Below are 23485 nucleotides of genomic sequence, written 5' to 3' on the forward strand. Positions count from 1 at the left end.
AAATTACCTTGTTACTAACCAATTTATTGATTTATATTTGACTTAATGATTCACAACATTGTTTGAAGTTGGTTTGTATTCACCGATTTATTGATTTATTGGTTTATTGATTTTGTTTTATTGAAATTCGGTGATTTATTGATTTGATATATTGTTAGTTGAATTTTTTTTACCGTATTTTGTTCTGTTGTGAAAAATATTCGAGATGGAGTATAATATGAACATTTTACACTTGACTAAAGACATGCTTCGTTATGAACTTGCAGTTCGAGGTATGCCTACCTCAGATTCAAATACTGTTGACCAATTACGCGCTGCTTTCCGTCCTCTTTTAAAATTAGAAAAGAAAGGCAAGGGTTTGAAGAACCCAGCTTACCCTTTTAATGCCGAGGAAGAACTTGACACGATAGCTGAAATTTTTGCTCAGGCTTTAAAACTCGTAAAGGAAATTTCGGGGGCTGAAGCCAGAAATATTTTTGAGCGGGCACAATCGCGTTTTATGCATTTGTACCAACGTTTAGATCGTATTCCTTTGGGGGGATTATCTGCTGATCTGATTGAGAAGCGTGCTCAACTGACTGTTGAGGTTTTGTCAACTTTAGACCAACTTGATAGGTTGTTAGCTTCAGAGCCGAATTTGAGCTCCGCTTTTGAACAGAGTGTTTCCGATAACGAGTCAGTATTGAGTGACCGGATTGATAGAACCGCCGCTCACAAATCTACACCTAATAAATCTTTTAATGGGGGCTCTAAAAATTGCCGTGTAGACAAATGGGGTCTTAAGTTTTCGGGGCATACTGATAAAATGTCAGTGCATAACTTTCTTGAACGAGCTACCGAGTTACGTTTAGCTCGCGGTCTTTCAGAAGCGGAACTGTTCGATTCGGCTATTGACTTGTTTTCCGAGAAAGCTTTGAATTGGTTTAGGGCAAATCGCGATCGGTTTAATGACTGGCAATCATTATCCGAACTTTTGACTCGACATTTTGAACCTCCAGACTATCGTGCTAGGTTGTTTAAAGAGATTTTAGACCGAACGCAAGATACGTCCGAAACTATTGTGGACTATCTTTGCAACATGAACGCATTGTTTAGGCGTCACGGTAGACTCTCGGCTGACGTGCAGTTGGATATCATTACCCGTAATTTGTCCCCATTCTATACTACTCAGCTTCCAGTTGTGTCAACATTGGAGGAGTTGGAGAGTGAGTGCTTGAAACTAGAGGCGAAAAAGTACCGCGTTGATCATTATGTACCGCCATCACGCAGGCGCCGAGACTTTGTCGAGCCCGATTTTGCTTTTATTGAATCTTCAATTACATCGGAAAATTTTACTCCGACAACTGCCCCAATAGCTGCTTCTTATTTACCACCTTCGCCCACCACATTCCCCACCAATGTGGCCGCTCATTTGCCTCAGAACTCTAGTTTTCCTCGTTCAAACCAGGCCGATTCAGCTTCTTCTGGTAATCACCTCAACCCTCGCCCCAACCTCGCTAAATGCTGGAATTGTGATCAGACGGGTCACTTAAATAGAAATTGTCCGTTGCCACGCAAAAGACATTGCTATCGGTGTGGAACACCAGACGTTACCGTGAGTACTTGTCCCAAATGTCGGTCGGGAAACGCCTCTCGGAGGAACTGATTGGTCGCGCGGTTTCTCCTTCGCCCAACTTTTCGACCATCGAATTGCCCCTAAATAATACCAAGTTTTTAGACTTCATTTTTTCACACGCCCAGGGCGATGAACGTCCTTACTTGGAAGTTTCAATTTTGGGTTTAAAAATGTTAGGTTTGCTGGATTCAGGCGCTTCACGCACAATAGTAGGACAAAGTGGCTATGTTATTTTACAAAATTTGGGCCTTCAGCTAGTTAGAAAGCATAGTAATTGCACGGTTGCCAACGGTCAAGTCTGTGCTAGCATAGGTTTTATTTCAGCACCGATCACTCTTATGAATAAAACCCACTTTGTTGAAGTTTTGGTATTACCCGAATTAAGTCATCAACTTATTTTGGGAGTTGATTTTTGGAAGGCAATGAAACTGATTCCTGATTTACAACAGGATGTCTGGCACTTTGCTGACTCTCTACCACAGACAGAAGTCTGCGGTGTGGTTGATGCGGAACTGTTGTCTGATTTAGACCGGCAGGCTCTTGATAAATTTGTTAAGGAGAGAGTTTTCTCATCGGGAACCGGGCTTGGCTGCTGCAAAGTAGCTGAGCATGTTATCGAATTGTTGCCTGGCACTTTGCCAATCAAACAGCGTTATTATCCTGTTTCACCTTTTAAGCAACGGCTTATCGATGAGGAAATTGATGAAATGTTAAAGCTGGGGGTTATAGAGCCATCAAAGAGCCCGTGGTCTAGTCCAGTTTGTTTGGTTAAAAAAAAGGACAATAGTTATCGCTTTTGCATTGACTTTAGGAAGCTGAACAGTAAAACAAAGAAAGATTCGTACCCTATTCCGTACATTTCAGCCATTTTAGATCGATTGAAAAATGCTCATTACATTAGTTCAATCGATATTAAATCAGCTTTCTGGCAAGTACCTTTGAGTGAAGCTTCCAAAGAGTTGACCGCCTTTACAGTGCCTGGCAGGAATTTGTTTCAGTTCACCCGTATGCCTTTTGGCTTGACCAACGCACCAGCAACCTGGCAAAGAATTATAGACCGTGTTTTAGGGGTAGATTTGGAAAACAATGTTATGGTTTATCTTGACGACATTATCATAATTTCTAGTACCTTTAATGAGCATTTGAAGATCTTGGGACTCGTTTTTGACCGTTTAAAGGACGCAGGCCTTTTGGTGAAACCTGAAAAGTGTCATTTTTGTAAGCCCGAACTTAAGTACCTTGGCCACGTTGTAGATTCTAAGGGTTTAAGACCTGACCCCGAAAAAGTACAGGCCATTGTCAATATTTTGCCACCTACTAACTTAACTGAGATTCGTAGATTTATTGCCACTGCCAGTTGGTATAGACGGTTCATACCCTCTTTCTCTAGCATCCTGTCACCATTATCTCATTTAACTAGGAAAAATGTCAAATTTAACTGGACACCCGAATGTCAATCTTCTTTTAACACCATTAAAGAGGCTCTAATAACTGCACCCGTTTTAACTTGCCCTGATTTCGATAAAACCTTTGTCTTGCAAACCGATGCTTCACATTACGGTTTGGGTGCTGTATTGACACAATCATTTGCTGATGGCGAAAAGGTTATTTGTTACCTATCAAGGTCGCTTACCCGTCAAGAAATGAAGTTAACTGTGATAGAGAAGGAGTGTTTGGCAGTCATCTGGGGTGTTGAGAAGCTCAGACATTATTTGGAGGGCGTGCATTTCAAGGTTATAACGGACCACCATTCACTACTGTGGCTTCATAATTTAAAGGATCCTCAGGGTCGCTTGGCTCGTTGGGCACTTCGTTTACAACCGTACGATTTTCAGTTAATTCACAGGAAAGGAAAGGAACACATTGTTCCAGACTTTTTGTCCAGATCTGTACCAGTTAGTGTCAGCGCGGCCTTGATTTCCGATCAGGCTCTTTTAGAAGCCAAAGATGCGTGGTACCGTGGCATGCTTCACCGTATTGAACAACACCCTAATAAATTTCCCTGTTGGCGGGTTGAGGGTGGCAAACTTTACAAGTTCGTCAAGACATCGAACCCTGACTTTCTAGAAAATTCTAGCAGTTGGAAGTTGGTGGTGCCTAAAGATAGTCGGAAAGAAATTTTGTCTCGTTGTCATGATTTACCCACCTCGGGTCACGTTGGGATGTTTAAGACCTTTTGGAAGATAGCAGAACGTTACTACTGGCCTAAATTGCGGTCTGATGTTCACAAATACATCAGTCATTGTCATATTTGTGCTCAGAACAAAGTAGAGCAAAAACCGCCCGCAGGACTAATGGGAAATCGCCCTGTTGTTAATCAACCCTGGCAATCTATCAGCCTTGATTTTGTGGGTCCTTTAGTAAGATCAAAAAAGCGGGAATAGCCATATTTTAGTGGTCACTGACTATTTTTCCAAATATGTCGTAACACATCCATGTCGTTCAGCTAATGCTAAAACTTTGACAAGATTTCTCGAAAACAATGTCTTTCTAGTTTATGGCGCACCCCAAACCTTAACCTGTGACAACGGTACTCCAATGAGGTCTAGAGAGTTTCGAGCTTTATGTGACAGGTATAAAGTTAATATCTTTTTTACGGCCGCCTATTATCCTAGGGCTGATCATACCGAGCGTGTAAATAGAGTCATTAAAACCATGTTAAAAACTTATGTAGATCAAGGCAACCATCGAACTTGGGAAGACAATTTGCCGGCCATTTCTTGCGCAATCAGAACTTCTCGCCATGAAACAACAGGTTACACCCCTTATTTTATCAATTTCGGGAGGGAGCATAAACTTTTTGGTCAGGATTTCACTGAAGGTATTCCTACTGTTGACACTGAACTTCAACAGATCGTAACTAAACGCATACAGGGTTTTAAAGACATGTTCCTGAAAGTGTCTGAGCGAATTTTAAAGTCTCGCGATAAGAGCCAACATCAGTATAATTTGCGACGACGACCCGTTAGTTACTTTGTTGGTCAACGTGTTTGGAAGAAAAACAAAAGTTTATCCAATGCCGCTAACTATTTCAGCGCCAAATTGGCTCCCGAATTTGTGGGACCGTTCATAATTCACAAACGAACCGGCACGTGTACTTATGAATTGAAAGATTCAAATGGCGTGAGTAAGGGAGTTTGGCATGTGCAAGACTTGAAACCGGTTGTTGAGTAACTCCATCTCGATATTGCGCAACAAGCAGAACGCGGATTGTTTAATTCACTTGGTTATTGTTTTATTCATTATCCTCTTGCGGTGACTGTTTAGTCAAATTTATTGTATTTTTCCTTAATTTTGCGTTTTGAAACATCATTAGCGGTGTTCATTATCTATCTCGATTAGCGTTATTACTATCGTATCTTTTTATTTGTAAACTATTAATTTGATGGCTTTCTTATTCGCGTTTTGCCGTGCGTGACCACGTTACGGTTTTTACATTGATTACCTGATTTTGATGATTACCTTTTTCCCTGACTTATTACCTTTATCTTACCTTATCTTTTTGACTTACCTTGTCTTTTATCTCTTACCTAGAATCAATTTGCGTAATATTAATTACCTTGTTGGTTGTTTCGATAAATTACCTTGCGTTTTTCCTTGTTAGCTCGGTTTATTTTGACACTTTGTCGCTTTTTGGGGGTCCATCAAGTTAAGTTATTTGATTAATCCGCGAGTGCGGGATGTTTCTGACTTGATCACCCGTTTAATCGAGCTAATAAGTTGGTTTTTGCGTTTAGTTAGGTCTTTGATTAGTTCTTGCCTTTATCATTGCCTCTTTCTTGTTTCTTTTCCTTTCCGTGACTGACCTTTTTTTTTTCTTTTTGGCGATAATGGAGCCTAATGCCTTGTAACTTTTTGATTAGGCTTCATTATTCAGGGTTAGTGGTGGGTATACATTCTAGTTCTCAAAGATTAATCTTTGAAAGACTCTGGTAGACAATTTCAGATCACAGAGTATTACACAAAATCATCGTGTTTGTCTGTTGCATGACGTGACACTATCGTTATGCAACAAAAGTTATTGGTGATAATGGAACCTAATGCCTTGTAACTTTTAATTAGGTTTCATTATTAAGGGACAGTGGCGGGTACTAATTATCTCGATTGAGAGTGTTCTGTGGATCGCTTAATACCCAGAATAATGCACCATAACATAGTGCTATGATTTGATAAATTTGTTGGTCGGTCACTTCCTTTTTCCTATCTTTCCTTTCTTGCTTACCTATAATTACTTTCTTTTTGCTCTTTCATTTATTATTTTTTTCTCTTTTCATACCTTTTCTTACCTTGAATTTTGATTGCGTCTCATTATTACCTCGATTGCGACTCGGAAGTATTTTGGGATAGTGGGGAGCAGTTTTTTCTTATCTTTTTGCTTAACTTTTTAATGTCACTTTGGTAATCTTATAGTCATTTCGTAACTTATATCATCATTAACTTTAACTTTAATTTTGCTAAGACTTTTTGCTTTTGTCGTTTTTTTTTAATTTGGTTTTTGACTTCACCCTTTTTGATGATAATTAATTAACTTTAACTTTACCTTTTACTTTTAACTTCGAAGTAATTAACGTTGTGCTATAGTCAGTGATTTTCATATCGTATCTACCTTTTTGCAGTTTTTCTATTGTTTATAAATTAATTTCATAACTTTTGTTTTGATGCTTTGGTAATTTGTTTAGTGACTTTGATTTTAGATTGATTGAAGTTGACGGTTTGATCTTTGCGGTTTGGTTTTGTACCTTCTCTTGTTAGAGGTTATTACCGCAAATGTTTTTTTTTTTTGGGACTGCTGCCGTTTGGATTATTTAGCTGTTTGCTGTTTTGGATTAGTGCAGCAGTTCTGTCACTTTATGTGGATTTATTACCGTTTAATCAACTTCACTCTAATCCATAAATCATTTTCTTGTGTTTGGTTTCGTAACGTAGCATCACATTGCATCAAGATTTAGTTTCTTTATGTAATTTCTCTAAAGTTTTGGTCGATTCCTACGGGGGTTAGTTAAATGCATTCTAACTTCTGACAGCAAGGGTTATACATTGCTTGGAGAGATTCAAAATTAGTTTTCAGTTTTAATTAATATTGTTGTTATCATACCTTTTTGTCTTTGATTATGGTTATCTTACCTTTGCGTTTCATTATTGTTTATATTTTGATACCTTATCTTATCTTAACTCAATTACTGCTTAAATTATTGACTGTCTGCTCTCTGCTTCTCATATACTTCTAATAATTTTTTTTTTACTCTCGGATTTGTCTTAGTTTTAGGTTGGTAGATCACTTTGCTTGTTCGTATGGGCTGAGTGAAGTTGGGTGTCGTCTTGGTCACGAGTCCTTTAAGGCTTCTGAGAGGGTTGTCCATGGGGGGAGCTTCTCCAAGGCTCTGTAAGTACCTCAATGGCCCTGAAGTACAGGGAGGCTCTACTGTGGCGACCTCAGCCTCTTTGGCTTGGTCTTGTGGGATTTGGCGACAGTGACTTTTCTCGGAACACCCCGATTAAATTTAATTTTTTTTTGTGACTACCGGTGCTTTTGGGCATCTTTCAGGTTGGAAGTGGTTCCTTTAACATCACTCCCTTTGTTGGTGGACTTAGGTTTCTTCTCTTTTTCAGTTAGTAGTTTGTCTTTTTTTCTTTTTCTCTATTTTTCCACCTGGCGGATGGCTGCATGGAGCTTCGTTTTTCCTTGGGGAGTAGGCGGCGGTCTTTGTTTCGTGGCTGAGGCTCACACTGAGACTGGTATACGAGGTCCCTCCCACTGACGGAGTATGACGCAATGCCAGTTAGTGTTTATCCCTTACATCTTTCTCTTTAACTCAGACCAGTGAGAGTTTCCGTGGCGGGGCGGGGTCCGCTGTCGCTTTCTTTGGGGGGGGGGGCGGGGTGCTGTGGAGTTGTTTGCCATTATTTTTATTTTATTTGTTTTTAGTTTTATTTTGTGATAGGTTCGGTTCCTTTGTGCTTGATGTGTCTCAAGCTTTCGTTCGTACCAAGGGTGGTACGGGTAGCCCAGTGAGATTCTGGTTTCATTTGATCATTTGATTAGCCTTCATGCCAGGGGTGGTATGAAGAGACCGATGGGATTTCGGCGTTATTATTGATAATATTTGGTTTATTTGTGGGTTGATCATCGTCGATAACCTACTTTATTGTAGCTTATCTCCTAACTTGGGAGAGGGGGAGTTGTTACGGTTCAATTTTCTCCGTAGGGACTTACCTGGTGGTTTTTGTAATTCATTAATTCATGTTGCTTAATTTGGTTTGTTTACTACTGTTTACCTCTTTACGTTTGTTTATATCTTAAATCTTCAAGTCCGTTAATAGATGGCGTTACAGGTGTCTTATCTCTTCTCTTCTTTTTTGGTTGGTTAAATTCGTTTCACTGCTGTCAGCGGGCTGTCGCTGTCAGAGTTCTGTCTGTCAGCTTCAGTTCGGCTGTCAGTGTGTTTTAATCTGGCTTTTCTTTTACTGTTTCCTGTTGCAAATTGGTTTTTAGAATATTCTAGCGTAGTTAATTTCCCCACCTGACTTCCGGTTGTGTCCCTGGCTATTTAAGCTCGGGGGGAAGCCGTTTTGGCTCCTTTTTGACCAGTGACCTTGCTGTGAGTGGTGAGACCAACAGCAAACCAGAGCCACCATTTTGTTGAACTCATCTAGTGAGGATTTTGTGTGGTCTGTTGTCGCTTCAGGCGGATTTGTTTGGTCCTCATAATTTGCAGCTGGGGTTTTGTGCCAAATTTGTAGCCGATTTGGGGGCAGGGAGGAAAGAAAAAACTACCCTTTCGACCATCAGAAAGGGTTCTTCGGTGAGGCTTTGACCACCTGAAAGAGTTCTTCGGTGAGGCTTTGACCACCTGAAAGGGTTCTTCGGTGAGGCTTCATCCACGCGGATTCAAATTGTAGTCCAGAGTAGGCCACCAAGTTCCATACTTCCGGGGGCTGTTACTGAGCAGTCTTCCAAGCCATAGAAAACCTCCCGAGACTGAACTGAGTTGAACTCCCAGTGGAGCAGTTTGGTTCACCGAAGGTTGTCAGGCAAGCTCCCTTACCTTTGACTAACCACCCTGATTTTTCCCCTATCGTAAATATATTTTTAAATATCTATAAAAGCCATCAGGAAAATAGTATTGCTAGATTGTGCTAGCCAAATCGCTCGGATCTATCTCTGGTTTTTGACTCTGTTTGTTTGGTTGATCATTTTATTTTGTTTTCTTTGATTGTATTGGGACCGACCCAATTTGTCGTTTGTTCAATATACGTCATTGAATCTCTTTTACCACTTTGTTTTAATGTACAAGTCACAGGGCCTTTAAATAAGCCAATTATCCACATATAATTGGCAATAGACTTAGTTCACCGGCTGCATTGTCACGTAAGTAATAGTAATTTGTTGCATTTTGTTGTACTTTGGGCCAGGGGACTGTCGGAACATCAGAAAGGTTTCCAACTTTGTACCTGCTTAAAGTTGGTGGCGCTTTGAACCCCTGAGTTAGTCGAGTATTTGCACACGCGTCCTAAGCCAGTCCACTGAACCAAGGTTTAGTTTAGTTTAGTTTTTTTGTCTCATGCTCAAACCAATTTCACGTGTAGCAAAGAATATTTAGATTATTGTCTCCAGTCACCTCTTCTAATTCCCGCTCTTTGGCTGAGCGTAAACGAAGTTGGTTGACGTGAAAACGCGAGACTCCGGTGGGTGTTCTGACATCATAGAGGACTCCTTTAACAGCTTCGATAGTTCCACGGGTCCACGGTTGATCGCGAAGACGACAACAGTAGATTAAGTAGCCTACTTGAAACGTTCGGACTTTGGTACCATTGTGGCGGTTAATTTGCGATTCCATTGCTTCGTCTCTAACCCAACTAGTTGTGGTTGGTAGAAGAAAGCTAAGGATGGTTCGTGGCATGCGTCCAAAGAATATTTCAGCAGGCGCCTTGCCATCAGGGGCTGATGAACAATGTGTTGTACGGTAGCTGAATAGAAATTCTTGGATTCTTTCGCTCATTTCTCCTCCCTCCTTGAATTTAATCAAACTTCGCTTAAAAATTTCTACAAAACGTTCAGTTTGACCATTGGATTGAGGATGGTGTGGTGTAGAAAATGTATGCTCAATTCCAAGTTTTTTACAAAATTTCTTAAAAATGGAACTGGTGAACTGGGTGCCGTTGTCTGTGACCAGGAGTTCCGGAAGACCGAAACGAGCAATTCTTGGTCATTAATAAGGACATTAATGAGTGCAGTGGACGTGATTGCTGACATGGCCTGGATCTCTGGAAATTTGGAATAGCTGCCCACAATAATTAAGTCCGTTGATTGGGCCGGCGAAGTCCATATGCACTCGTTGCCAAGGCGTGATAGGCTTAGGCCAAGACTGAAGCTGATGTTTAATAGGATTTTTTGCTGCTTGAGCACAAGATGAACTGATGAACATTGTTTCACCAACTGCTCTATTTGAGAACCAAGGTTTGGCCAATAAACATAAGCTCTAGCATTCTGTTTCATTCGTTGAATTCCTGGTCCATCATAAAGTGACTTGAGAATTCGCTTCTGGAGACGCTCTGGCACGACAACGCGGGACTTGTACATGATGCAATCCTTAAGAATCGTTAGATCGTCTCTTTGGCAAAAGAATGGCTTCAGGTGTTCGTCATCATTCGGGCAAGACCAATTGTTAAGAATGAATTTCTTAATCTGCACAAGAACTGGATCTGCATTAGTTGCTTTGACTATGTCCTGGAAAGTGACTGGTAGTTCATGGATGTCATTTGCCAGCTCTTCCACGGCATCTAGTGCACCGATGATGATGTCTTCATCTGAGTCATGTTGACGGTTTGCAATTAGACGGGACAAAGCGTCTACTTGATCAAAACTGGTGGTACGTACGTACTTCATGTTAAAGTCGTACTTTCGGAGGATCAGTGCCCATCGGCAGCAGTCGGTTGGCGGCTATAGATTCCTTTCTTGCTGCCAAAAATGGATGTGATGGATTGAAGAATACATTTTCGACCATAGATCATTTTGTGAAATGTGGAAACCGCGAATGTCAAAGCCAAACCTTCCCAGCCAAATTAATTCTGTTCTCGTGGTGCCAAGGTTCTAGATGCATGAACGACGTTTTTTTTTAACCATCGGGCATTATATGCAAAAGAACTGCACCAATTCCATAATTGGACGCATCAGCAGCCACAATCATAGTAGAGGGTTGTAATGCGTGAGCAGAAGGTCGGATGCTAAGATGGATTGGATCTTGAAGGCATCATTACAGGCTTTGGTCCAGTTCCAAGAATGATTTTTCTTGAGTAGTTCATCCAGTGGACGTCGGATTGTGGCTAGATCTGCGACATATGGTTGGTAGAAATTAACCATGCCGAGATACGATCGTAGTGTGGTGACACCGTTGGGCTGGGGCAATTGAACTATGGCCTGAATCTTTGAAGAGTCCGGTCGGCGGCCATACTTGTTAAAAATATTACCGAGATAGGTAACGGACTCTTGGAGAAATGTGCACTTCTCGACCTTCACTCTGAAACCATAGTCAGCGATTACTTCAAAAACTTTTTGAATATGTTCATAATGCTCCTGGTTTGATCGACTGACAACCACAATATCGTCCAAATAGGCGAAAGCGAATGGAAAATTAGCCAACATTGCATCCATGATGCGTTGGAATATGCCGGGTGCTGGTTTAGATCCAAATGGAAGGCGGTTGTAGTTGTAGAGGCCATTTGGAGTGTTAATAGTAGCCATAACTTTGGACTCATCATCCAGCTCGATTTGCAAGTAGGCATCAGAGAAGTCTATTTTACTAAAAACTTTACCTCCGTTGAAAGATGCAAAAATATCTTCCGGTAAAGGCAGATTATGACCATCTGGTTCCAATGCATCATTAAGGCCAGTACTGTAATCATTGCATATACGGATGGATCCGAACTGCTTTCGTACTACCACAATGGGAGCAGCCCATTCTGAGTAGAAGACAGGACTGAGTACTCCCAGATCTTCGAGTCGTTGAAGCTCGGCCTGGACATCATCTCTGCAAGCGTAAGCAATAGTACGTGCTCGAATGAAAACAGGTTTGCTGTTTGCTTTTAAATTCAGGTGCCCTTTGAATTTGGTACAGTGTCCAAGTCCGGGCGAGAAAACTTCTGGGAAGGTAGACTGCAATTTTGTTAGGACAGACTGACCTTGTTCTGTTTTGACAGTGTTAATCGGTGTTGACCATATATCCCTCCTTGGAATGTCTAGGAGTCCAAGTGCTTCACAAGCAAAAAAACTGGTTTATGTTACTGAATCCTTCTTTTGCGACAAACACTGTTTGTTTTGACTGTTGACCATTAAAACAGAGGGTTGCCTCAAGTAGTCATTTGAAATGGCAAAGAGTTGATCCATCAAAACTATGGCCACGAAGAAAACTGCGTTTTAGTTCGGGAGAACCAATACACTTGTGAGAAGTTCTCACCCGGAATCGACCATAAATAATAATGCGGACTGATTTACTGATTTATTTCGGTTGCCCCATACATTGCACTGGCGCTCAAGATGGCCACCAATTTGACAATTTGAATACTTGTGGTTCTTGTATGGACAGTTATAAGACCAGTGAAACTCGTTGCAAAAAAGACAATTGCTAGGAGGATCCTTGCTTTTAGGTTTTGCCTTGATGTCACATTTGGAGCTGGAACATCCGGCTGATTCTTTATGCTTCACTGCATGGACTACGGCACTAGTAGGACGCTCAAATTCTTTAGAATCTGCTGCTGTTTGAAGAAAGGTACGGGCGTCGCTCAAGATATCATCAAACACGACGTTTCCTCGGGTTTCTTGCAGATTTGCGAGGATTCTAGTTCGCAGAGGGGCTGCGGAACTTTGCATTGAAACGACAGATGTATTTGTCCAATGTCTCATCTGGTAGCATTACCATTTGAAGGCACGCTAATCGGTCTAGTTCTAGCGAACGCGGTTGAGCGTATAAAGTTCTAAGAATGTCCACTAGGTCCTTATAATTTCGACTGCCAATATCTTGGGGCCAGCATTTTTCTTTTAATTTACGATACGATGTGTCGGAGAGGCGGGTCGAAAGCATCACAACGCGATCGGAGTCACTAACGCCAGGGTGATTCATCTTAACTGTAAACTCGAGACGCTCTAGCCAGTTTTCGAAAACAGTTGGATCCTGGGTCTCGTCGTCGTAAGATGAGAATTTCTCACGCATGAAAGCGCGAGAGGATCCGCTGCTACTTGATGGGTCGGTTAGTGTAGTCTGCTTCATTTGAGTAAGTAACGATGTCATAGCATCTTGTTGTACTCGATTCTGGGTCGCCAACGCATTGACAGGATCCATTACCCGGCTGCGCCAACGTTGTGTCCTAGTAGTTTATTCCAAAGATATGCTGGCGAATAGGCAATAGAAAGGAACTTTATATTTGACAACACTTAAAAATTACTGACATAACATCTGAACTAACATAAAACATTCAATGCTTACAAAAAAAAGTTGTATCACCTCACATTGGGTATGTTCGGTTCACAACACCAGCCATCATCAACTTAATTTTTTTAAATGTGACCCTGTTTTTTTAAGGCAGATTTTGAAAGTGCTTTGTTTTCTGATTCAAATGACGTGCAACCCTTGATTAATCTTTTGAATTTTAGGTAAGAAAACTTTTATACAAGTTTTTCTTTTCCGGCTATTAATACAAAATTAGTAGCAGTACAGCATACAGAGATAAGTACATGTTTTAAATAGAAATTCTGTGGAAATTTCAAATTTAATGAAATCTGTTGAGGTTACGTGGAATTGTTACGAATATTTCCCTCATGTGTTAAATGTCCCATATGAGCAGTGCATTTTCACCAGAATGACAGCGATAATTGCATTCTAAAGTGATAATTGCATTTCGATAATTGCACTGTACGTATCTATAACGACTGCATTGTTGTAGAGCCTATTGCTAGTACACTAATTGTTGTCCTTGCGCAGTTTTTTGACTTTTTATAACCAAACAATGTCAAACGCGATGTCAACAATAAATTAATGAACGGTTTGGAACTTGTTCATTGAGCTCCATTGAGCAATCTATAGTTGCAGCAAAATCAAAACATTTTCTTTATTCGGGAAATATTCCCCAAAATTACATTCGTGCCTTAAAAATGACCTGATAATTCTGCGTTCAAACTTGTTATCTTTGCAAACTGCATTCGGTCATTTTCATATTTTTTTCTAAAAAAGCCCTCCACCTTCGGTGTCGGGCTCTTTCGCCAAAAAAATATATAAATAAACTCATGCAGTTAAGAGATAACAAGTTTTCATGCAAAATTATCGGTAATTTTTATGCACTCGTGCAATTACCCCCGATAATTTAGAAGGACTACTTTCTACTTAACTTTTTAGAAAAACTTGCTTGTGTAGAGAAAAACACTGAGACAGAAAGTGGGTTTAAAAAACTAATTTTATTTTTAAAATCATGAAAAAAACGTGTTAAACAAAACGTGATTTTTTTGTAAGAACGTCAACAACAACAATTAGCCGAATATCAATAATGAAATTTTTCACTCCCGGTCTGGGACCGGTATTTTCATGGGCATAGGTGAGAGCGTCCGGGGAGATTGTAGCATGGCGGGTTGCCTAAATAGGTGAATTTTCAATTTCTCCTACTATAAACCAGTAGAAAGTTTTCTCACATATGTGAATTTCAACAGATTGACGAATATGGCGGTTTTGAGTGATTTAATATAATAGTAAATTGATTGGTTTTGCTATTTGTTTATTTATGTGATTAATTCTGTGTGTTCAGTAGTTTATTATTGCCAGGACCTAATATTATAGTTTTACTTCTGACTTAGACGAAAATGAATTCAAGTTACCTTCTCGTATATTTTGGTTTGGACATTTAGCTTTAGAAATTATAGGTTATTTCACCGATTTATGAAAATACAAGTGTTTTTGCGTTAAGTGAAAAGCCGCCATGTTGATGACGACATTTTCCCACAATGCATCTAAATTCATCTCCCCACCGCCCTCTGTACAAGAAAGCCAAGAAGGTGCATGCCAAAAATTCCAATACGGCCGAAATATGGGATTGATAGTTTGCATTTGTTTGTATTGTGGAAATTGAGTTTTTGGAAGATTAAATTAATTTTTAAAGTTTAAAGTCAAGACTTGGGATTACTTGCCAAAGTAATTTTTGTTTGCTATTATATATTGTTGTTTATATGTTTGTTGTTCTAGTGAAAGTGTAGTTTGTGTTCATTTTATTGTGTTATCACTATTGTTATTGTTCCTTCATTGTTCTATAATTTGTTGTTGGTTTTTTAACTTAAATTCTATTGCCTCTACAATATGCCGTCACACTTGTTGTTTGCCAAATTGTAAAAGCAATTTGGAGAAAGGCCCAAAAGTGTCCTTTCCTTTCCAAAAGACCCTGCTCGAACCCAACAGTGGTTGAAAGCTTTGAACTGGAATGATTTTACTCCAACACAATACTCAGTGGTAAGTACAATATGCTTTCTCATTCAGTAAACTTATTGCCTCTTACATACATAAGTGAGTTAAATTTTGAGGCCGCCTGCATTTTGAGAGCAACAAAGGTTTACTCTGAAGAAACAGGACAGCTTTTAGAAGTTTCATTGGCACATTTACATTTTAAAAGAAAGGTCTTGGTAATAATATAAAACCCATTTACCAGTTTTGCTTACCTAGATTCAAGGATTTCCAAATTTTCTTTGATTGAGCAGTTTTTACATTAGTTTGTTGTACTTTCCAAGACAAAGGGTTCTAACCAAACTTGCTTTGGCTGGACTTAATTGGATATAAAAAGCCATATCTATACATATCTGGATCAGGAATGAAGCGTTCTTTGATTTTTCACTCACAACTTCTAATCAACTACACGAAAAAATAAAAAAAAACATATTTTCTACTGCATCTCCATAGGTTTCTGTACAAAAAAAAAATCGCTAACGCCGCAATTAAAAGCGACATTCTAGGCTTTCTTGTACAGAGGGCGGTGATCTCCCCGATACCCATTGTGGTGACATACGACATGTTTCCGAGGCCTGACAGCCGCCAGGAGGAAGAGGGCAGAAAATGACAGAGATGACAGAATGGATTGAGTTTTTTCCTGGCTACACGTGCAATCCGAACTTCGACCAAAAATCATACTCTAATTTGTATTTTATTAAGTTTCCTATTCAACAATAAAGTAGTGTGTTATGTTAGTGTAAATTTAAATAATCCCTGACACAACTCGCTTCACCATGAAAATAAGCGCCCTCTGTCTGAATTTATTTTCGCGGATGACAGAGCCACGATGCCACATTTACTAGAAGTACTCACTTCAAAACAAAATCCATTATGATTTCCATGAAAACTTAGAGTGAAAAAACTGTGATGATGATGTTACTCAAAGTTCTAATTAAAAAAATAAATCGGAAAAATTGGGTTTTCTGCTTCAATTTTCGGAAATACCTTCTTGGCACCTTATTAGCCATAAAATTAAAAAGTAGGTATCACCTATTTTATTTGATTTACTTTTGAGATTTTACAGCACTAATGAATTAAAATTAATAACATGCAAGAGCAATCATCATCACTAATTAATAATTCAGCAAGTTCTAACGTAAAATTCAAAAGATTAATCAAGTGTTGCACGTCATTTAAATCAGAAAACAAAGCACTTTCAAAACCTGCTTTAAAAAGACAGGGTCGCATTTAAAAAAATAAAGTTGATGATGGCTGGCAAAAGCCGGGACGTCGGATTTCAAATAATGTGACGATGTCAGGTTTTAGAGGAAAAAAAGTTGCAATGACAAAGTGTCAATAAATTTAAATTATCTCATCAAATAAGCTTACCTACAATAAAATAAAACCGTTTTTCAGAAATGTTGTATTTTTCGGATATTTCCGAAAGTGATCGGATTTTTTTAAATGTTAAAACGGCATAAGGTTGAATTCCAAATTCCGCAAATTTGCCTCCATTTAACCAACTCTGTATCTCCTACCGTTTTCGAGATCCCCATACTTAAATCCCCCCCCTCCCTACCCTGTGCCAGTGACGACATTAACTGTGAAGTTATATTGAAATTCTCGTATGTCTTAGATTAGTTCTCAAGATTTTTTTAGATATTTTGTTGTTGCCGGCTTGAGCGTTTTTTAGCGGTGCTTTAAATCCAACGAGATGCGTTTGTAATAAAAATGTCAGACCTCTAACTTGAGGCGCTCAAACTTTCAAAGTTATGGTCAGTACGCTTGTTCAAATTTCAATAATAAAATTATTTGCTTCCTTCGTGATTAATGCTATGAACTCATACATACTTGGGACAAACTTTAAACTCGATTTTATTCTCGCCTTGATTCAGCCACTCTTCCAATCCGGTATGCTCCAAAACGTGTTTGCAATCGTTAAGATAAACGAATATGGCATCGTCGTCATCTTCAGTTCCGAAGAAAATTTCGGTGAGGGTTTCCTTGTCGCATTTACGACATAATGGAGGGCATTTGTCGCCGCAAAACCCGACGCAATTGTGTCCACACTTCAGCTTTTTAACGCACCTATATTACTGATCATATTAATATTCCAGTTGTAAGAACGAGCTAACTTACCTCTCTTTGCAAGGTCTAACGTTACAAATTTCTCCGCATTTTTTCTTACATTTTACATGTCTGCATTGTCTTGGACAGTTTTCCCTGCAAGGAGTACAAGGCTCCCCGCACCTCTTCTTACAGTTACTGTGTTTGCAACGTATTTCGCAAGGCTTAGTGCACGGCTTGCACGACTCGCGGCACGGTATCAAACACTCGTGATTACACACGAGCGGCACTCCACATTTCTCCGAGCATCTTTTGTGAATTCTCGATTGCATGCATTCGCCGCATGTTCCCGTACATTTATGACCACACTTCAACTCAACACCGCAAGGATGAGTACAGTGTTTCAGTGATTCTTGCGAGTTTTCTGAAAAATAAACTGTAAAATTCGATAAATTGAGAAACAATAATCGCACCAGTGTTCTTCAAATAGCACAAGATGCGATTGATTTGATGTCCACACGGTATCAGCAAATCGCAGTCAGCAATTTCGACACATTTGATGGTACAAACGTCTTTGCACGGTTCTCTGCAATTATCTCCACAGGGTAATTTTCTCGGACATTTCTGCGAAGTGCAGTCAAGTCTGGTTGGAGTTTTGTGGCATGCTATTTTAGCAATATGACTGCATTCTGGAATTACTTTATCCACCTAAAAGTTTAAACTTTAGGATAAAGTTTTTGCAATCCCATGTTGTTACGTCGCCTGACACTCTACATCAAACAGTTCTGTCGTCTTTAAGACTCGAGGCAAAATTGAAGGTTTTTAAAAAATGTTTACTTACTGACATTACAGTAGGTTTACAGTTTTAGTTTTAATTATAATTATGATTTGAATGTGAAAACAAGTGTAAACTGTGTGTTTTGTAATGTGTAGAATGTTCGTCTTTGTGTTGATTGTGTGATCGTGACCACCTCTTTTTTAAGGTTCGCTGATGGTTTAAGAGCCGAAACCGGTAACCAGATTAAAATTTTGTGACAACGACTTGAAGAAACAAAGTATTCACATCAGATACAGGGTGTCCAGTAAGCACATGATCAAAAGGGTACTGTGACATTCTTTAGATCGAAAGGTGACGATTTGACGTAATTGTCATTAGAAAAAAGTGTATGGTTCCAATGCTATTGATGGTCAAACTTGCTGTAGACTTGTCTCTAAGTAAGGTTTATGGTTTGATGAAACAACTACGTCCATTTGCCTTTGGCAAGTGCTAAGTTCTTCAGTGACTGGGTTCAAAAATTACCAGAACTTTTTATTTCGTCGTTAAAATTATTTTTTTATTATTTAATCTGATGTATTGGTCCTTTTTCAAGGCTTTACTACTCTTGGTAAAATCTTCTAGCATTTATAGTTCTTCCGCAAAAAATGTTTCCCCTGCTATTTACCATTTTACACATTTTTATTGCAAATATCGTAGCCACCAGTTAATTTGATAACTACAAACTAACTATCAAAGTTTTGACGTTGGAAAAAAATATATAATTTTCTATTGAAACTACCAGCCAGATCTCAAAAGCAGAAGATTCACAAAAAAATATAAATTACAACAAATGTTCGATATACCCACCATTTTCTCGGAAGCATAGCTGAATCCTTCGAATGAAATTGAATTGAACCTTCCTCAACATTTCTGCATCATCCCGAATTACGTTCGCCTCGTTCCGCATCCTACGTATTAACTCTTCCTCGGATTCCACAGGAGTAGCGTAGACTTTATTTTTTAAAACATCCCATTAAAAAATCTAATGGTGATAAGTCGGGGGACTTAGGGGGCCATACGACAGGAACATCTCTCCCTCTCCTTCCGATCCAATTGTGTGGAAAAGTGTTGTTTAAATGTGCAGTTACATTTCTATTAATGTGTGGGGGAGCATCATCGTGCATGAATCACATCTGAGCACGCACATTAAGAGGGACATCCTCCATTAGAACAGGCAAAGTATTCACTAAGAATTCAAGATAATTTTCACCATTCAAGCGATGGGGCAGGATATAAGGACCCAGGAGAATGTCTCCGATGATACCGGCCCACACATTTATGTGGAATTCCAGCTGAAAGTGGCTAATACGCCTCACTGAAGGTTTTCTTCTGCGTAATGATAGAAATTTTGTGAATTAAAAACACCACTTCTAGCAAATCCAGCTTCATGAGTGAATAAAATTTTGCTGGAAAAATATGGGTCACGTGCCCGCGCATCTTTAAGTGGCAAAAACCGAAGTCTTCTGTCAAAATCGGGTGGTAGAAGCTCCTGAACAGGCGTTGCATGATATGGATGAAGGAGCTGCCGTCTTGTGATGCGATTAACTGTACTTTTTGGTACGGCGAATTCCAATGCTAAACGGCAACTACTAATATTTGGGTCGTCAGCGACCCTGTTTAAAATGTCCTCTTCAACAACAGTATTACGAACTTGAGGACGACCCACACGGTCAACGGCTCTAACACCAAATTGCCCTGTCTCCCGTAAACCTCTTTCAATCCTTGCACATGTCCGGTAATCTGAAACTCGTCGATTTGTATATCGCGCAGCGTAGACGCAAACACTCTCACGCAAGTTGTCTTCGCAAAACCCTAAGACTTTGATCATGTCAGTCATGTCTTCATTTGAAAACGCCATTAGATTTGTTTGAAACAATTTTTTTTTAAACTGTCACTATCGTCAAAACTTTGGTAGTTAATTTGTAGTTGTCCAATTAACTGGTGGCTGCGTTATTTGCAATAAAAATGTGTAAAATGGTAAATAGCAGGGGGACACAAAAAAACATTTTTCGCGGAAGAACTATGAATGCTAGAAGATTTTACCAAGAGTAGTAAAGCCTTGAAAAAGGACACACATCAGATTAAATAATAAAAAAATAATTTTAACGAGGAAATAAAAAGTTCTGGTAATTTTTGAACCGTCACTGAAGAACTTAGCACTTGCCAAAGGCAAATGGACGTGGTTGTTTCATCAAAACATGAGCATTACTTAGAGACAAGTCCACAGCAAGTTTCATTAAAATCCATCGAAACGTTCTCCAAATATTTCCGAAAATAGATTTTTTTTAAGAACTTTGACCATCAATAGTGTTACGATTTTCCCGTGGGTTCACACAAAGTCAATTTAACTCAACAATTAATAACTTTATTAATACACTTCAAAACACTCCGTACAATAATTAACTCGCCTATTAAAAACACTACTACAGTTCCACAACTATTTCACTATTTAAACTTTACCGCGTTCTCAAATTCACTACTCCCGCGGTTGACACCGCGTCTTTTATATTCGCAAACCACGTTCTAGAATGACCGCGAAACGCTTCGCGATTTGCGTCGAATATTAACGATTGTTCCAGGTGCGGCGCTTCCTAACTGTGGCCTACTTTAATACGCGCCCGGCCAGATATTACGGCGCATCGGTTTCATCCCGAAGCGAGCGTTCGTTAAGAAGTATCGAGCATAGTAGGCCCAGACCGTAACACTGCCCCCCTCTTAAAGCTGATCGTCCCGATCCGCTTCATCTAATCCGTGGTATTTCTTGAGTCTGTCCAGATGGACAATTTTCATCTTGGCTTTGGGGCTGCGTTGGACTCTGTACACGACATCGTTTAACCTTTTTACCACATTGTAAGGTCCCTCCCAAACAGGTGTTAATTTTGGTGATTTGCCTTTCTTCCTCTGAGGGTTAAACAACCAAACTTTATCATCCTTCTGGAACCCTCCCAAATTGGCCCTCAGATCATAACGAGCTTTCATCTTGTCGCTAGTTAGATTCAAACTTTCCCTGACCAGATCATGGACGTTCAGTAATCTGTCTTGCAACTCGTCAACGTAGTTCTCAATGTTCGTGCTTTCGCCTGTTGGAGATCCGAACACCACATCACATGGAAGTCGCAGTTCTCGACCAAACAGAACTTTAGATGGTGACTGTCCCGTTGAGTTGTGGACTGCTGCTCTATAAGCCATCAAGAAGAGCGGAATATGCTGGTCCCAATCTTTCTGATGCTGATCAACAACCTTTGAGAGATGTTGCTCTATGGTCTTATTAAATCTCTCGACCATGCCATCCGACTGAGGATGAAGCGGCGTTGTTCGGGTCTTCCTAATGCCTAGCAGGTCACAGAGCCTCTGAAAGAGCTTGGACTCAAAGTTTCGTCCCTGATCAGAGTGTAACTCCAACGGCACACCAAATCTACTGAAGACATTTTCGACGAGAATATCAGCAACTGTGCTGGCTTCTTGATTTGGAATCGCAAACACCTCAGGCCATTTGCTAAAGTAATCCATGGCAACAAGAATGTACTTGTTACCTCTGTTGGTCTCAGGAAAAGGCCCAGCAACGTCTATGGCTAAACGTTCGAACGGCAATCCTACGTTGTACTGCTTCATAGGTCCCCGAGATCTCGTCTGTGGTCCGTGGCTAGCTGCACAAATGGAACATTGTCGACACCATGATTTCACGTCTTGGCAGTAGTTCACCCAGTAAAAGCGTTGCCGGATTTTGTCCAAAGTCTTATTTACTCCCAAATGAGCACCAGTCTTTCCATTGTGCATTTCCTCCAGTACGTGGTCGACCCTTCCTCTGGGAACTACCAGCTGCTTCCTTATCTCTTTTCCATCGGCACTCTCCCAAGCTCTTTTTAGCAAGCCGCCTTCAACCACAAGCGAGTCCCACTGAGCCCAAAGTGCTTTGAACGTCAGGCCTTTGCTAGAGATTTCTTGCCATGTTGGTCTTGGCTCGCTTTGTTCCTTTCTCAACAACAGTGGGCCTATGTCGCTGTCTTCTAGTTGATCCTTCCTAATTTCATCGGGACTCCAATCATCATCGGTCTTCAGCTGAACCATTCTGATGGACACAACTTCTTCACGTTGTTCCGCTTTCTGGCAATGTTTGCATTCTTCGGCGCAAGGTCTTCTTGATAGAGCATCTGCGTTATTATGCAGCTTTCCGGGTCGATGCTTGATGTTGAAATTATACTGCTGGAGTTTTTCAAGCCATCTTGCTACTTGTCCTTCCGGTTGTTTCATTCCGAGGAGCCACTTGAGTGCCGCATGGTCAGTCCTTATCAAAAATTCCTGTCCGTACAAGTACTTGTGAAAGTGATCGACTGATTTTACTATTGCCAGTAGCTCTTTTCTCGTTACACAGTAGTTCCGTTCTGCTTTGGTAAGTTTCCTACTGAAGTATTCTATAACATGTTCTTCTCCGTTTTGGATTTGAGACAATACAGCTCCAATACCAGAATTACTGGCATCTGTGTCTAAAATGAACTTTCCTTTTGGTTGTGGATAACTGAGGATGGGACTGGAGCAAAGTGATGCCTTTAACCTTCTGAACGCCTGATCACATTGGGTATTCCAACAGTAGGGTGTTTTGTCCTCAGTAAGTTGATGTAGCGGAGCTGCGATGTTGGCAAATCCTTCCACAAACCGTCTGTAGTAGGTGGCAAGTCCTAGAAAGCTTCTGAGTTCGTGTTTATCCTTTGGTACTGGCCATTCTCTAATTGCTTGGATCTTCTTGTCGTCCGTCTGGATTCCGTCGACCGACACCACATGCCCAAGGAATTCGACTTGCTTTTGGAAGAACCAACACTTTTTGGCGTTCAATCGAAGATGGGCACCACCTATTCTAGCAAATACTTCTTGCAAGTTGTCCAGATGTTCTTCAAAAGTTTTTCCCATCACCATGATATCGTCCAGATAAACCAAGCAAGTCTTCCAGTTAAGGCCACGAAGCGCAATTTCCATTAGTCTTTCAAACGTAGCAGGAGCATTACAAAGTCCGAAGGGCATCACATTGAATTGGTACAGCCCATTTCCAGCAGAAAAAGCAGTCTTCTCCTTATCTTGCTCCTCAATGCCAACTTGCCAGTACCCACTCTTCAAATCTAAAGTGGAAAACCAACAGGATCCTGCCAAAGTCGTCAGTGTATCGTCGATACGGGGAAGTGGATAGCTGTCCTTTTTGGTCACGTCATTCAGTTTTCGGTAATCTACACAAAATCTGCTTGATCCATCTTTCTTAGTGACCAGAACAACAGGCGATGACCAAGGGCTGCAGGATTCTTCTATAACTCCGTCGTCAAGCATCCTGTCCACTAATTCCTGCACTTCCTGTTGTTTGGCTATTGGTAGTCTCCTAGGTGGTTGTCGAATCGGTTGTGCATTGCCGGTGTTAATTCGGTGTTTTACAATGGTAGTTTTTCCCATATTGTTCGGTGTTCCAAATATGCTAGCATGGTCCAAAATCAGTCTCCGAGCCTTCTTTAGTTGTGGTGTTGACAGATGTTTCCAGGTCTTTTCAAG

General features: G+C 40.2%; 1 protein-coding gene across 1 annotated transcript in view; it reads right to left on the reverse strand.

Moving 5' to 3' along the window:
- Positions 1 to 23485, reverse strand: part of LOC145729716 (NFX1-type zinc finger-containing protein 1-like) — an 81292-nt gene that overhangs the window by 3553 nt on the left and 54254 nt on the right. Inside the window, exons 18-20 of the mRNA XM_081980594.1 lie at positions 17613 to 17847; positions 17212 to 17563; positions 16924 to 17160 (exon numbers count right to left, since the gene is read on the reverse strand). Coding sequence (XP_081836720.1) covers positions 16924 to 17160; positions 17212 to 17563; positions 17613 to 17847 — 824 coding nt within the window. The remainder of the gene's footprint in view (positions 1 to 16923; positions 17161 to 17211; positions 17564 to 17612; positions 17848 to 23485) is intronic.

This window comes from Ips typographus, linkage group LG1, assembly GCF_016097725.1.
Source record: "Ips typographus isolate SLU linkage group LG1, UJ_Ityp_2.0, whole genome shotgun sequence".
NCBI lineage: Eukaryota > Metazoa > Arthropoda > Insecta > Coleoptera > Curculionidae > Ips > Ips typographus.